Source organism: Anticarsia gemmatalis, chromosome 2 (genome assembly GCF_050436995.1).
Source record: "Anticarsia gemmatalis isolate Benzon Research Colony breed Stoneville strain chromosome 2, ilAntGemm2 primary, whole genome shotgun sequence".
Lineage (NCBI taxonomy): Eukaryota > Metazoa > Arthropoda > Insecta > Lepidoptera > Erebidae > Anticarsia > Anticarsia gemmatalis.
The window spans coordinates 12,417,371-12,434,495 of NC_134746.1; the positions used below are offsets into that span (position 1 = coordinate 12,417,371).

Consider the following 17,125-nt stretch of genomic DNA (forward strand, 5'->3'; position numbering starts at 1 on the left):
CGTATGGCCTTGTTAATCGTTTTTTGGTGTAAAACAAGCATTTATCTATACATTTGCATTTAAAACGCAGAATGCTGGAATTTTCCTTCAACGGAAAACGTATGTAAAGGAAATCAGAGAGGAAATCGATTAAGTTTTTGCTTGAAGAATAAATCACGAGTAGTTACTAATAAGAGAAGTAAAACGTGGAAAATATTGTGGAAAATCTATATATGAATATAGGCTATTCATAATTCATAAAGGCAGGTTTCCATTAAGTAATTGCCAATTTCTCGAAATATCAATTAAAGACAATATTTTTTTCCCTTTTATCAACAACTAATTACAACCATCTAAAAAGTGAGTAAAAAGCAAAAGCACTAAGTACCTACCTAATCACCCCTAAACATGGCTGGAAAGAAACACTTTTTTAACAGGTAATATAAAACAATGATTTTCATATCCGAATCAAATACGTACAACAAAAACTTAAGTAGACTAAGCAATAGTGGTAGCATAGTTTCCAAAGACCGTTGTACCATTATCTACAGATCGTTTGAATGATATGCGATTTTAATGTCGCTTCCTGGTTTGCAAATATTTGCAAAACATACCAAGATGGCTACTGCAACTTTTGAATGGCATTTTGAAATTGTATTGTAACACTTGTTTTAAAATTGTTTGCTTGGGAAACCGTTATCGGTAGAGTAACTCTGAAAGCTATTATTGCTATTTTTTTTTTATACAGAAAATCTATGATAAAGAACCCTTTTCTTATAATAATGTATTAGGTATGCCCAAAGTATGGCTGAAAATTTCAGAAACCTATCAAGCAATAGGGGCTGCTTACATTCCATTTGCAGATACAACCACATAACAGCCCTTTGTTTTTTTACAAATAACGAAAAGTCACGATAATCGTAAAAATACTAGTTGTAAATTTTAAACCCATCAGATAAGCTCGGGGACTTTTATAAGGGCGAGAATATTAACACATATTAAAAAACTTAGTACTCGACAATGATCACGTGATCTATAACATCACACCATATAAAAACGCATCACGCTAACACACGGTAAAGTATAACCACAGTATAAGCGTGACTATCGCAATTATTTCTATGATACGACTCGTACGACTAGTAAGGTCGTTTTCGGCTACAATGGATTAATATGTATAATTTTTCGCAATTTTCATGACGACATACCTTACAGTTGTAGCCTTGTTGACAAAGTATAGTAGGAAAATGGGCTGTAATTTGCGATCGGGTAATGAGCTCGTGTAATAATTATAATTATTCGGAACAAATCATCTTGTATCTACAACGTCATTAAATAGAAGGAACGAACTATAAATAAGGTTTAATAGAAAATAGAGCAAATGTACGCGAAATAGTAAGTTAACATGAGGGTCACGACATAATTGTTCATGATGGATAGGAAATTGAGAGTTGATTACTCAGTGAAACTTTACGAAGGAATAATGCAAACAGTTGGCAAAGAACCAAATGAAAAGGAAGCGACCACATCAGAAAGTTTAAGAAAGCCTAATGAAACTTATGCAAATACGAACTTAACACTTGTTTTAGCTAAAAAAATCAATACTATTATTGCTTTCTCTTCCTCTGTTACAAATTATTTTGTCATAGATACATTTTAACACAAAAACCACCAGTTTTTGAGGTACATTTAGCGGTTGTTTATCTATTCAATAGTGTTTAAACTCTTATAAAAAATATTGTTACTGTCGCTATTGTATAAATAAACTATCGCTTAATGTACTCTGAAACTGGGCATAAGACCATCGTCCCAAAAGGCTTCGGAATTCTGTAAACATTAATTTATGACATACCACAGGACACAGCCTTTGAAATGAACATGCGTTCTATGCATGTACCGAGTATGCCAAAGTTCGGTCCTTAACCTCGGCAATCGGTAATAGAGTCATCTGATCAGTGAAACTGGATATGAGCGCTTTCATTGGTCTCAATCATGAAGACATTCATATTGTCTGATTTTCTTACATGCCGTATTTAAGAATTAACCTTTACTTGTAATTTATTTTGTTACTTGAAATAAGGGCCACACTAATTACACTACAGTAAGCTATTTTTTATTCCATATTTCTAGCTTTCTGGCTTCACCTGAAAAGAAACACGTGAAACAAGTGTTATGAATAAGTTAGCATCTATGCATCGGATCTCAAAACCTCTCTATAACAACTCCAATACCTAACTGAGTTAGGCTAACGTTTCAAAATTAAAATACGACAAACCAATTGTCCAATAAATGTCTTTAATTAAATATCCAAAGAAACAAGGTATTTTGCAATCTAGAACCTTCATATTTATTGTCACACAATGAGCCTATGAAATCTGAGGCCATTTTGATAACGGCACTTGTTTATAAATTGCACTATTGTGCAGCTCACATGTCAATGAATACTGGTCGTAGGTCATGGGTTTGATAAAAAACAGCATTGGAATGCAATAAAGAATTGTTAACCTAGATTGTTTGCAGGGTCCTTGCACTTTACTGCAAATTGTAACAATGGAATGATCAAGAAGTTCTATTACATAACACTTTTGCTAAGAAATAATGCATTGAGTTATTTGATCTGGTCGTTGCCTACCCTTATGGGAAAAGGGCGTGATTTTCTGTATGTATGATGCATTGAGTTACATTAGAATACTTCTGTTGACTATTAGTCTCATCAGCTACCCTTTATAAAATGCCAAAACACATGGTGACGTCATAGTTTCGTATTTTCGCTGGGATCAATCGCTAATATAATTATAATATTTGAAACTGTAATCATTGTAATTTCAACACAGCATGAACATTTTGAATGAACTTTTGATGAGTACAAGTTTAATAACTCTTCGTTAATCTAGTCCACTTAGATCTGTTTTCAAGTTCTTTAACATCTTAGTATACCAATGAAGAAGAAACGATTTGTATAAGTGGTACCACAAAGTAAAATTATGCTGAAACTGACTTTTTGAAGGGCTCTAGTGTCATCGTGACCTGAATGTCGAGAAGGCACTCTTTTCAATGATAACCTTGAAAAGACAAACAGAAAAGAGCAAAAAGACTTTCATCTTGCTTATGTAACTGGTATCAGAAATGTTTGCTTTCAAATGAAAATTTCGGCTCTAATTACTTCGCCATCTAAAGGATGTTGGACTGGAGGTTTCATCTTCGCTTAGTACGGGAATAACTTCTTTAACTTAATGACTTGGTACACACTTATTTAAATATTTATTTTCATAACTACTGAATATTACAATCTATATTAATTACGAAAGTTAACTAATACCTAAGTTAAACCTAAAAAAAATATATACAAACGGAACATAAAATAATACCTCCACATTGTTGTCTACCGGTGCTACCGGGAACGTTCCTAGAACGCTAACAGCTTGCTTAATGATTGAATATTATACAGTTTTAGTTCATTTACTACCTTCAAGTTTAGAGTCAGTATAGATTTCTTGTTCGAAGTGTGTTTTTGATAAAAAACCGATAAATGTCGGGCTCTCATAATTGATTAGTTGGTCACAATACACGTGCTATGAATCACGAATGACCGGCAACAATTGATTTAGCCACACGTTTGCAAAACCTATTAATATTGCAACTTTCTACACTAAAATATCATTCTGAAGTATGACTTTTGTAGGTGTTCCTATTGTTCTATCGTATTAACGGTTGACGTGGCTTTACCGTTACATTAAAGATTTTTTTTGTAATGTATTAGAAACGGGTTGCTTGGGAAGATCTTCATCAAAGCATCGGCAAATTCTTTTCGAAAATAATGTCTAGTTCACTAGATGTCTGATGAATATTTTTTGATAAAAGGCAGAAAAGGCTTACATAGGTATTTACTTTTTCAAAGATCGTAATAAAAATATTAAGGCTTCGAGATCTTCCATATTTTCCTTAGTAACAGTAGTCCGGATGTTACCGTTTATTTTTAGTTTTCCTCTTAAAAAACAATTATATCCCTCCATGATATAATCTCGATAACAATAAACAAAATGTCGTAACACCTTTTTTTCCTCGGTCAACAGCATTTTGAGGAAAACCGCAGTATTTTATAACGACCAGATACCTTACGCCTACTTACTACATTACGATTTAAGGACGAATTCTACTTACTTTCAAAGTTCCGTGAATGATACAATTTATTAAAACTTTAGCCCTCTTATAAACGATGGTTTATTTATTGACAATATACAATCACGATATTGGTCTCAATCAAATCCCCTGTGATATTGAGCTAATAATAATAGACGAGGCTACTACCAAACACCATTCACGAACCCCCATCGGGCTCTTGCTAGGAACATGTTCAAGCACTTTGAGAAACAAGCTTTTATACCCTGCAGTAAGTCAATAATCATGAAAAGCACTTTACCAAACTCGGGAATCAAAGCCAAAACCTCGATCTACTTTATACTGATTATGGAGACAGTGTAAAGCATGTTAAAGTACGTGAAATTTATATTTCATTTGAATATGTTTTACTAACTAGTTTAAGTAGTTTTTGTGGTTTGCGGTCAACCCAGAATCAGAGCTTGAATCACCCAAATACTTGTGAATTTGAATGACAAAAACAAATGCAGTTCAATGACAGATATTAGCTCCAATAACACGTTATTCTATGTCACTTGTAGCACGGAAATGCTAAGCTTAAAGCCTGCCTAACCTACATTTTCCCATGCGACTAACGGGCGCTTAGATCCAGAAAAAACTGTCTAAATATCTGGGGAAAATATTGAAAAACAGGCCTTTTTACGATTACGTACCCAAAGTTGTAAAACATGACCCTATTCCTAAGACTCCACTGTCCGTCTGTCACCAGACTGTATCTAACGAACCGTGATAGCTATACAATTAAAATTGTCACAGATTATGCATTTCTGTTTCTTTTACATGTAATCTAGTCTATCTCCAAGAATATCAATTCTTACCACTTGCAGTCTTATCGATTAATAATTTACCAACCGGACTTTAATGTCTTACCAGAATGGCCCCGCAGGAACACGATACCTCTCATAAATCGTCGGGCAATCGAGACAGTATTTGATTTAATTTAAAGTACAATTCAAAATTGAAATCACGTTCAATTACTCAACGACCTTGTCGCTTGTATTCAGGTATTTTGTAACAAAAAACCGTCAAAACAACGGAAACGTAATAGTTTTATAATACTTATTTATTTAGTAACATTACTGTAGTGTTACGTAAAATTGTTTAGCCATTTTAATGTTTATAATATTTAGATATCCAGTTTCTGTACATATTTATTATTTAATCTTATTCGTACTTTCAGATTTAAAAACAATTTTACATCACACGGTGATCTGCGGCGAAGGGGTGATGGCCAGAGGATTATGACGCGTGCTTAGATAGATGGTCAGGTGCAACGAACAACTAAAGGGGACTGGAAATCTAAGACAGAGACCTTTGACGAGCAGTGGCACACAGATTTAGACAAACAAAACTAAAAGTCCCTTCGTTTCGTTTCTCCTTCTTTCATGTAAGACGACCAGACCTGTTGGGATGAAATTTGGTAGTGTGACAAACTACGTATTACAACAAATTTCTGCGAATGAAACCGCAGGCACTATCAAGTAGCAAAATAAACTCTTCATTTCTCTAGTAAACATCTCAAAACCATAAACAAAACGTAATGGTTCACCTAGTTTAAACGGCACAGTACATACGTGTATTGACGCAGGTGTGCGCGGGCGCAGTTTTCATTGACACGTAACATACACACACACACAATAGCACACGCTCAATAATGCAACATACATTGTCGTTTGTTTATGAATGCCTGAAGCTGACTGCTTGTAGGTATTTAGTCAAGTCTAGTTACCATGCCGTGGTTAGACTAAGTATGTGGACAACTTTTACTGGAGAATTTTGAATATTTGGTAGGTCTGTAAGGGTCCAAAAAGTGATTTTAACAGATCGAGATATGTGATCACAGTATTTCGATCAAGGGATTGTTCGTTAATTCTGACTGTATGTTTGTATAATAGAATTAGTAAACACAAATGAAGTCGTCTACTGTCTCACTACAACAATAGCTAACTAAGAAGATACTATAGTTTGACCATGAAAAATATACGAGTATAATCAAATGTTATTTCATACTTAATTTGTTATAAGACAAAGATTATAATCAAAACTAGGATTAAATGATTTGACTACTTCGTGTAACAAACTAACGTAACTGATAACTATTACTTCGCTATGCAATAGTCTTCAATCAGTCTGTCTTTACAAATTAAATTCTAATGTATAACCTCTAATCAGACTGACTATGAACACGCAAACACGTTATAACATTGTATTGTTACGAATTTTGTTCGGTAACCAGTAACCTAGGCAGTTAAACCTGTTAATATACTAGTTTCATAATTAACGAACAGTTAAATACCAATATTTCATACATACCCTAAAAAGGAGGGTCATAATATTAAATATGTGAAACATAGCCTCATAACTTTTAAATATCCGTTGCATGTTGAATTATATTAGGTGGCATAATCTAATTTTATTCAGGAATTGAGACAAACATGCATTTTTTTAGGGTCCGGCGAAAGACACAATGGACAAGTCGCGAGCTGAATCTCCTAAATTCAGGTCTTTAAAATAGACATGCATGGTAATTGTTATTAGCAATGATATCAAACAATAATGAAAAATACTATACAATCTATACATATGTATTTCGACGACTAAGATATAAAATTACAATGAAACGGTTAGCAAGGAAGTAAAATGTATTTGAACGAAAATGACGAGAAAATTGTATGTGTACCTATTTAAATAATTTTTAAATTTTATTCAATTTTCAATTTCTACTTAGATCACCCCGACCAGAGTACATACACTTATGTAATGCAACAAACAGTAAACAAAATATTACTAAACCAGATTTAAGCCGATTAGTGGTCAGTCCACGTCCGCTGGAAATATCGGTCGCTCTTGCAAACCGCTACGTGGAACGGTCCACGAGGGTATTGCCACCACTTGGCAACGATATACTGGCTATAAAGTCTCTGTTTGTTGGCAATATGTTGTGTAGAAGAGAGGGAACGATATACTGGCAATACGAGTGAATTGAGTCACTTTGATAAACTGTGATTGTTGGCAATGTACTATAGAAGAGATCTATTGCCTTTTAAATACATAAGTTATGGCGAAGTGTTGGTTTGTAAACTAAACGTGTCCTGCATGTGAGTAAACTTCTTAACATTCTTATGGCGTTATTTCGAGACGATGACACTGTCATAATCTTTTGAAATACAAGCATATATGTAATTAACAACAACAACAACTATCTTAGTGTTTTACCGACATTGTTACTATCTAGGTTACTCGTGGTACATAAACCTTAAATCTGTTCTTGTTAGTTAAGACTGTTAAATAAAAACTCACAAAAAGGCGACAGATTATCAATAACATATCATGTATTCCTTTTACTAGGTACCGAAACTAAAATTATACTATTTAGTACTTAAATTATTATCATACTTAAGCTGACCTTATACATTTCATATCATAAAGATGCTTACCTTAACATCAATGAGCCTGACAGCAAAAGCAGCGGCATCAGGAGCGGTCAAGCTGAGGGTGCACGGGCTGTGCGTGGCGGCGCTGGGCGGGCGCACGAGAGCGAGTGCTAGTGCAGCCCCCGCGCCACTGTTGTTGCCCAGCTCCAGCTTCTCCGTGCGACCGCATAGTAGACTAGAGCACACGCCTGGAAGACAAAAGAAAAATAGGTTAATATGACGTCACAAAAAGAAAGATCATTTACATCTATACTAATATTATAAAGCTGAAGAGTTTGTTTGTTTGTTTGTTTGAACGCGCTAATCTCAGAAACTACTGGTCCGATTTGAAAAATTCTTTCAGTGTTAGATAGCCCATTTATTGAGGAAGGCTATATAGACTATATATCATCACGCTACGACCAAATAGGAGCAGAGTAGCAATAAAAAATGTTCAAAAACGGGGAAAATTTTGATCCATTCTCTCTTATGTGACGCAAGCGAAGTTGCGCGGGTCAGCTAGTACATAATATCACGCCTTTTTCCTATAAGGTAAGACAGAGACCAAAGAACGCCACTTGGTACGATGTTTACAAACTTCCCTTGCCTCATTCACATCCTTTAACAGACTTGAGGTTGTCATGCACGACCACTTGTTACAAGTACTACACACAGCTGAACTTTTTCAAAACATTATAAAGATATATTTCAAAAATATTGATATAGAATTTCTCCAAAGTTGTATAAAAATAAGACTAAAAACATAGGTAAGTACTTATATTTCAGTAAAAACGTCTGATTAAGTTTATCTAATTTTCTATAAGTAAAAACATTTTTATTGTAGCCTGTAAAACACCCAAAGACAGTAAAAACTAGTCGTTGCGATAGTAACAAGTATTAAATTCAGCTGATTAAATAAATTAAACCGCGCAAACTGAATTAACATCGCTAATTGCTTAAATATTTGTTGTTAAAATTCGCGTTCTCATTACATACTGACTTATATAATTAAAAAGAGGTACATATATACAAGAGATACACTACTGTATTTTATAGTGCTTTTATATTTTGTCAATTATTTTAAGTCGTATAAACTGCCTCTGTGGTCTGGGGAGTAGTGCATCCAACCGCTGATCATGAGGTCCTGGTCCAAGGGTTTGATTCTCAGATCGGACAAAGTGTTTGCGATATATTTCTAATTTATATTAGACATACTCATAAAATATATGTAATATAGTAAATTTTATATTCAGCGATATCACAAAATGATCAAGAATGACTATTTTTATTTTTTACACTTTTTATGTTTATAAATTCCAATATGAATGACATAAGAGCAACCGGATTTGAACATCGCGACATTTAACAAGTACAAATAAGAGTGTATCACTTTGCCGTCGCATGTTCATATGTGAATTGATCGTCGTCATATGAGAATTGACACTACAAATATACGTAGTAGGTATATCGATATTAATAGTAAGTACCTACTTTACTTTATTTACATAAAATCGAAGAAACACATTCGTGTTTGTATAGCCCTGTTAGTCCCGATATTATTGCACTTAACTTAACATAAGTTCATATGAATTCATAGATATCATTATTAGGATTTCGTGAGAAATAAATATTGGTGCTTGTCTCGGGCCGATTTGTATTCTTGCGAGGCGTTAAACACAAAACTAATAGTCTAATAAAATAAAAAAATTAAGGAAACTAATTTAATTCAACAAATGGCGCTAGTTTCTTACAAGCCTAAAGCCTCCATATTTATCTAGAAATCCTTCTAAAACACTCGTTCACATGTCCTTAATCGAAATGCGCCGAAACCGGCTCCACAGAAATAACTAAAAGTAGCTCGAACTATTCCTAGCCTCATTACCGAATGAAATTAAATGCCTTTAAATAGACATAAGTGAGGACGAAAATAACCTTCTAAAACGTTAAGTAATTACTTTAAACATTATATTTTCTAGAACAACTTACTTATTGTTAATATGTGTATAGTCTAACAGCAGCTTAGAGAGCCTTGTATGCAAGATTCGCGGCAGACGGAGGTATACAACATTTAGAACATTAGTAGCCCGTAGACAGTAGCCTGTCTGATACAGCTACTTGGTTCTGGCAATGCACAGAAATCTTGATTATAATCTGGTTAAATTAACCTAGGCTCTTTATTATGTGGTCGGACTATAGTATTGTTTTCAGAGTAACGGTAAGAAATTCAAATAAGCAATTATCGAGATATAGTTTAAAAAATGTAAGTACGTAACGTATTCCTTATCTTTAAAAAGGTAACTTAATATAAAATGTACGAAACTTTGACATCATGCGCTTATCAACAACTCATATATTGTGTGCACAACTCAATATATCAGTAATTGTTTAAATTGTTTCAATTTTCAAAACGGGCTAAAAAACAAACATAAGGCAACTATTGCCTATTTTACGGTTAAAAACTATTAGTTACACATGTCATAATGTTATGAATGTCACTACTCAGTCACTTTGGTTTTCTTTCACGGATTAATAGATGTTTTTCTAGGTAAAAGTACGCCATCTGCGATCTTTAAACAACCCTATTTGTTTTTTAACTTTCATTCGCCCGTTAGTAATATACTTAGAAATTTTCCATTATTTTTTTGACACTTTTAAATGTCCTTTATGTCTAGCGTCAAATCGTTCTAGAAAATTTTCCGCCAGCATCTTTTTATTTTTTTTTTCCAAAAAACAAGTCGAGTAATGTCAGTTAATGTCAAAAGTTAGAACATAGAAACCTGTTTATCTAAAATTAAAATTTATTAGCTCAAAACCTGGCAAAATTTGCATTCTACATTTCCAAATTATAATAACAATGGGCCAAAACAAATTTGATGTAAAAACGTGTCGGGTAAAAATAGCTAGGTTTTTTTCAAAGAATTCTAGAACTTGTTAAAATGTCAATATTGTTCGTCATGAGACGTCATGATGACTCAAAAAACATGGACATGACATTCATGCTCATACAATAAGACATGACGAAGTCTAGGTTGTTTGAAGGACGTTAATTATTGTCGTGATCCACTATGATTTTTAACAAAATTAAAAAAGGTATATTTTTCTAAAACAGTCAGTTAATTGTAAATTTATTTTTTCTTTATTCTTGTACCTTCTTTTCGGAGCACACACAAATATACTTAATTGAAATACCATTATCTCCAACCATACAATACAAGCAAAAAATTAATTAAAAAAGAGAATTATAAAAGAGAATTGTGTTAAAAGTACAATTACTATTAGCTGTCTATTTTGTAACAGATCTCAATTAGGTACTTATTACAATCTTTCTACTATGTCTATCTATGTTTTATCTACCTCAATCTAGAATTTTGGAAAAATAAATTATTAGCACTGTAATAACTTTAATTAATCTAAAATGATTAATATATATTATGACACAGGGAGGGTGTGGTCAGTCACGTACGTATAGTGCAATGATTAATAGACAACCACGTACATACGTTGTTCTATAAATCACTGTGCAGACAGATGTATCCTATAATTACCGTGATCACCTTGGCAGGCAGACTACTGCAGTTTGAAGTAAACAGGTGAAAGTTACGTGCATGTAATATTGTAATATTGTACATAGCTTTTGAAAACATTAAATATTAGATACATAATGGGATACGGAATTAAGGCGACAACGAAAATCAGTGCTGTCAATTGCTTGCAGCAATGCTAGTGCTATAGCATTACGCTGAGCGATCACCGTTGTTTTTCTGCAGCTACGAAGTGCGAACACACACTTCTTGTTTTTCTTTTTGATTTTGTTTATTATATTTCTTTTAATTTATTGTATGATGTATAAGTATATTAAGCATGTTGAGCAAAAATAAAAATATTTTTCTTTCTTTCATATTTCCTTGCAATGCCTGACGTTTCGGCGCAGATTATATTGACCGTGGTCACATGCATCGTGAGAGTTTAAAAGTTATACTGGCATGTTAAAGCACTAACTAAGATGCTTCGGCATTATTTTAGACGCAAAAGAATAGAACGAGTCGTTTGAATGTTGTCAAACAAGATCAAAAAAAGTCTTTACGTCAAACTGTTGTCCATAAAAACTTTGTTGGCAGACAGTCTAGTTTCTCAGTTTATTTTCTCTAATTTTGTCGATTGCAACATCTTTGTTGTTTTGGGAGAAACTTCTTCTACTTTTCCTGAAGGAGAAAAGCCGAGCTATGTATTTTAACTGGTAAAATCTGCAAGGTGACCGTCTATTGGTATGCATCGATATAATTGCTTTGGAATATGCAATCTTTTTAGGTGCTTTACCTCTTACAAAGTCTAGAGTACCTATAACTTTCTTTATTAGTAGGCTTTATCTTCAAAAGTTCTATACCAATTCTAGAAATTCTTTCCCTAATAAAAAGCTACATTATTCCTCATTAACCTAAACTAATATGACCTCAGAATTATTCAAAAGATGATAGAAACACGGGAAAAGTCGCGAAGTAAAATTTATAGGCAATGTAACCCCGTTGCAAAGGTCTTATTATGCTAGCTATTTCTATTTATAACTAGTACTTGCGTAAGCTTGCTTAGACAGAAAGCCGTTCTTGCCGACTGGTCGAGTCATCGGCCGATTCAATGAATTACCTAGTACCTACCTATGTCTAGACTGAGGTTTACTTGTTTCAATATTTACATTCTGGAAATAGTTTAAGATTTTGTAGCATGAGAGATGTTAGATTCTGTCCTAAAGTAAGCTACAATATTAACCCTAATGATATTTCAATAAGATTATTATGTGGGACATTTCAATTAAACTGACTGCCGTACCCGAAAATACTGCTCTGATTTCACCAAGGAGGAGAAAGAAAGGATTGCAGTTATACCATTAACATAAAATGGTGTAAAAAAAAAAAACATTATTTCAGCGTATTCTTAACCACTCCATTCGTATTATGAGATTTACAGTTAAATTATATGCAGTAAATGCACCAATATTTTATCATGTAAATGTTAAAATATAAACTAATCTACAAAAATCTTAAGAGAACCAGTATTTAAACGGATTTCATGTTTTTCCACAACACATTATAATCCTAATACAGCAAGAGATTAACAAATGTACAAATACGGACACAAAAACAGCCAAACATCCGTCTTTACTGTGAGTCACCGAGATTTGAGACAACTATCATAAAGTATTGACGTAAATCAAGGCAATTTAACCATAATACACCGTCTCAGATTGTCGCATGAATTAAGGAATTAGCGCGGGCGTAAGATATGTAGGCTAAGCTTGTTCAAATGCTAGTGCAAACGGTATTCTAAGTTATCGGTAACATAGTCCAGATGATAACTTTTAAACTCTCGCGTTGCATGTTTAATGTAAAATGCATTTTAAGGTAAAATGCGTGTTCGCGTTTCCCGTATTCTATTATACATAGTCCAGATGTTTTATTTTAAAATGTGTGGTTTTCTGAAGTAAGAATCCAGCTTGCTATACTCAAAAAGATAAAAAATACATCCGAAAATAAGTCTGGCAATGTTGACTTGCTATGTTTTGTTGAACATTTGCTGCAGAAAAGAAGAATACCCTACCAGAACATAATAAATAAACTATTTGAAAGTAAAGGATACGTTTAAAGAAATCCCTAAAACTGACGTGTATTATCAAACAAATCACCTAACAGACAATATAAGCGTAAAACAGTTGCGTAACAGCGCGCATAGTAACGTTTTTCTTTACAATGCGTGTTAAACTAAACAGTGGCTTACAATGTTCAGTTCACGTCAGACGATAGTCGTAACACAGGCGAAAGGTTTGTGTAGTGATAGTTGATAGCCGACTGGTTTACAACTTGTGTTCGTAACTGCATTGTTATCTGCGATTATCGGCCACACCCTAATAATACGGCTTTATTTACATTTATATAGATTGTTTTGATACACAAAGAATTAGAATTGTATTGCTAATGAAGAGGTCCGTCGTTAAACCAATTAGGTTGTCGAAACCTGCACATTCGTGATAGCAAGGTAATTAGTTGACTCTATATACATAGTTGTTTGAGGATGGCTTTATGCTTACCAAGAAAAGTTAAAAAGCAGAAATTATGGTATTTCACGTGTTTAGCATTCCGCGATGTTTTTTTTTATTTTTATTAATACGGCTAGAGAGACTATAATATAAAGAAGTCACCATATAAAGTTTCCTTTCAATCACGTAAAATGTGTAAAGTAAAGCAAATCATAGTAGCAGTCGAATTATATTTTCATTAATTTTGAGGAGTCATAGCGTTATAACTCCATCAGTGCTGCCGTACTAGAAAACAAAATAAAATATACCGTGTTAATTCAAATACCATAAATACTAAAGAAAAAAAATCTTAGATTAACGCCTTTAGTGCCTAGTTCTGTCCATACCCGGTTTCTCTGGCACGTTTAGCGGTAGTTTATCTATACAAACTGCTATGTTTATACCAGCTTAAACGCTATTGAATAGATAAACTACCGCTAAATGTACCTCAAAAAGCGGGCATCAGACAGTTACTAATTAGTTTCTAGAACAACTAAATTACCAACAACCTACTATCCATTAAAACAATAGTAAGAAGACAATTCTTTCCACATTTCCTCGTCACATTACGACAGCCTAACACTTATGTCACAGTAAAACACTATGTTTTAAAATTACGTGGTAATCTTCAATTCCGCACTCTATTGTTTGTTACACGTAATAGGTCATTGACCTGTATTGACGTCACAAAACCCCATAGCCCGTAGCCATGACCACCGTGTATTGTTTCAGTTATTTTCGGAACAGGATTAGAAAAGTTTTAATGAGTTTTTGGGTTAGTAGGTTACTTGTAAGTAGAATTGGCATTGAGGTTTTTGATAAATTGTTGTTTTCTTTTGAAGTTAAAGTAGACTGTTATTATTTTACTTTTAAAAGTAATTTTTAAAAAGTAAATTTCATGGTAATAAGTTTCCTTATCAATACTATTAAACTAAGTCTGAATTAGTCTTCAATCCGCACTCGTTTCGAAAAAAAAAAATTTACTCTGAAAAGAGACGCATGCCCAGCAGTTAAGTTAGTTAATGGTTCAAATCTTATTAGGGATAATTTTAAAATTATAGGATCAAAATATGGTCGATGACCATATTTTGTTGGTGGTTAAAGTTACCGAGTAAAAAGAATGAATGTGAACCAAAAGAAATTTTGTGAGAATCCTACAAAATGTCGTTGTTAGGTCTCTGCCTACCCCTATGGGAACAAGGCGTAATTTTATGTATACAAACTAGTCAAGCATAAATATTTTTATCACCATTGCTAAAGACTCAAGCAAATTTATAAGCAACCATAACCTATTGATGCAAATCGAGTAAAATCCGTTCTTACATAAACTAGTCTACGACTTTACTACACAATCAGGTACTTGTGTATTTCGTATGTGTATCGTGTGTATCCTCGAAAACGTAGGAAGTGTTATAATTGCAGCGTTTATGTGCGCACGCGCATTGTGCAACAACGTGAAACTGGGCGAACAATGATTAATGACATCATTTCCAAATTTTAGATAACTGAGCGAAGTTTTTTATTTTTGTAGTCTTAAGATTTCAGTTCTTACAATTGGTGTAGATTTAGAAACACCGAATTAAAGTATTTTGCATGTTACAGTTTACAACAAGATAAGAACTAGAAGATACTATTAAACTGCTTTATTTGTGGACCGGAATGAAGGCTCCCACGCAAAGAAACAGTATTATGTCTAGATATATTGGTACTCATGCATGAAATCTAAAAAAATCACCCTGTATACAATTCCCGACATAGAAATAAGAATATGACAGCTTTCCTTTTGATGAATTATTCGTACCATGAAATGAACTTTCAACAAAATCGTACTGCGAAATATCCTTAAGAATAAAACTGATATCGTTATCAACCAGTCATTGTAGTTATTCCCTCGGATTCCCCTTCAACTGTATACAAAATATAATAATTAATAATTAATCATTATTGTACATCATCAGTAGTCAATCAACGTACGCGAAACGTCCTTCATAGCTTGTCATAACAAACGCTTGTATCGGACGATTGATTAAACATAAGACCATAATAATGTTGTACTGTATGTAGGTATAGTAAATACATACTATGATACTGTGTAAGAAGGCGTATGTGAAAATGTCTATATCATTCATAGGGCCACTTGTTCATTGGTGATTTTGATCACTACCTTTATCAATTGATACTAAGAAAGTTTTATAAGTATTTTACAGTAGGCTGAACCTTAACGGGTAAGTTGAAAAATTAATGAATCCTCCACATCCTCACAGTGGACTTGATATTTTCTTTAAAACAGTACATATGCTACCGATCCAGTTCGTTGTTTTAACACATTGTCTCTTCTTATTGTCGTCTATCATTGATCAGAAACGCTGAACAAAAACCTCCATAATATTATGAAACATTATTTGTTTACCCAACGTTTCGGTCGAATTTAGCCGGTCGACACAATTAATAAAAAAATATTGAGAAAAAAATTTGAAAACCAATTATGTCTGACTTAAAAATGTATATAAAGAAATTCGTAAAAATTACTTTGACCTTAAGGATATTTCGTATGTGTAGGTATACCTATTGAAGTTTAAAAAGGTGTTTACGTCCTTTAGTCATAGAAGTACACATACACTATACAACACACGTGGCAGTAAACGGCATCAGGCTAGCCAAGTCGACGTGACAGGTGCACTAATCATTGACAAGCTGCACTCCCTTGAACCGCCGCGGAATGAGAATGAACGAGAATGCACCGACGCATCTATACAACTACACTTGCATTGTTTCATGCTAATATCTTAATGATTAATTGCACCTAAGATGTTTGTTAATCTATACTAATATTATAAAGCTGAAGAGTTTGTTTGTTTGTTTGTTTGAACGCGTTAATCTCAGGAACTACTGGTCCGATTTGAAAAAATATTTCAGTGTTAGATAGTCCATTTATCGAGGAAGGTTATAGGCTATATATCATCACGCTACTACCAATAGGAGCAGAGTACCAGTGAAAAATGTAACAAAAACGGGGGAAATTTTGACACATTCTCTCTGATGTGACGCAAGCGAAGTTGCGCGGGTCAGCTAGTGTTAAAATAAATCTTGAACTACTTTGTATTATAATAAATGTTTTAAGAAGGCTTCTAAATAAACGACATAGACGACTCGAGTTTTCTAATTAAAGTGAGTACAAAAAATATGTTTGAACTGTTCACAGATGTTCTTCTTATTCAAAGTTATCAATCTACCTTCATAAGTTTGGTATCTTTGACATTATAGTCACTTGCTGTTACGATTATGAAAACATAGAAAACTTGCAAGCATAATGCTGTATAAAACTGCACTTTCAAAGTTAGCTAATTTGAGTAAGTAATAATAATGTGTTTTTACGCGTATTACTAGAGCTGACCAATTTAAAAAAGCATAACTTCCTCTGACATGTTCATCAGTTTACAGCTAATCCTTTTGTTGGATGATTTCATCGCGTACGCTTCGATATCTGACACTGGAAGAACTGCCTAAA

At 33.5% G+C, this 17,125-nt stretch overlaps 1 protein-coding gene across 1 annotated transcript in view; it reads right to left on the reverse strand.

Moving 5' to 3' along the window:
- LOC142984939 (uncharacterized) overlaps positions 1–17,125 on the reverse strand; it is an 83,326-nt gene that overhangs the window by 54,035 nt on the left and 12,166 nt on the right. Inside the window, exon 2 of the mRNA XM_076132828.1 lies at positions 7,575–7,759. Within this exon, the coding sequence (XP_075988943.1) occupies positions 7,575–7,759 (185 nt within the window). The remainder of the gene's footprint in view (positions 1–7,574; positions 7,760–17,125) is intronic.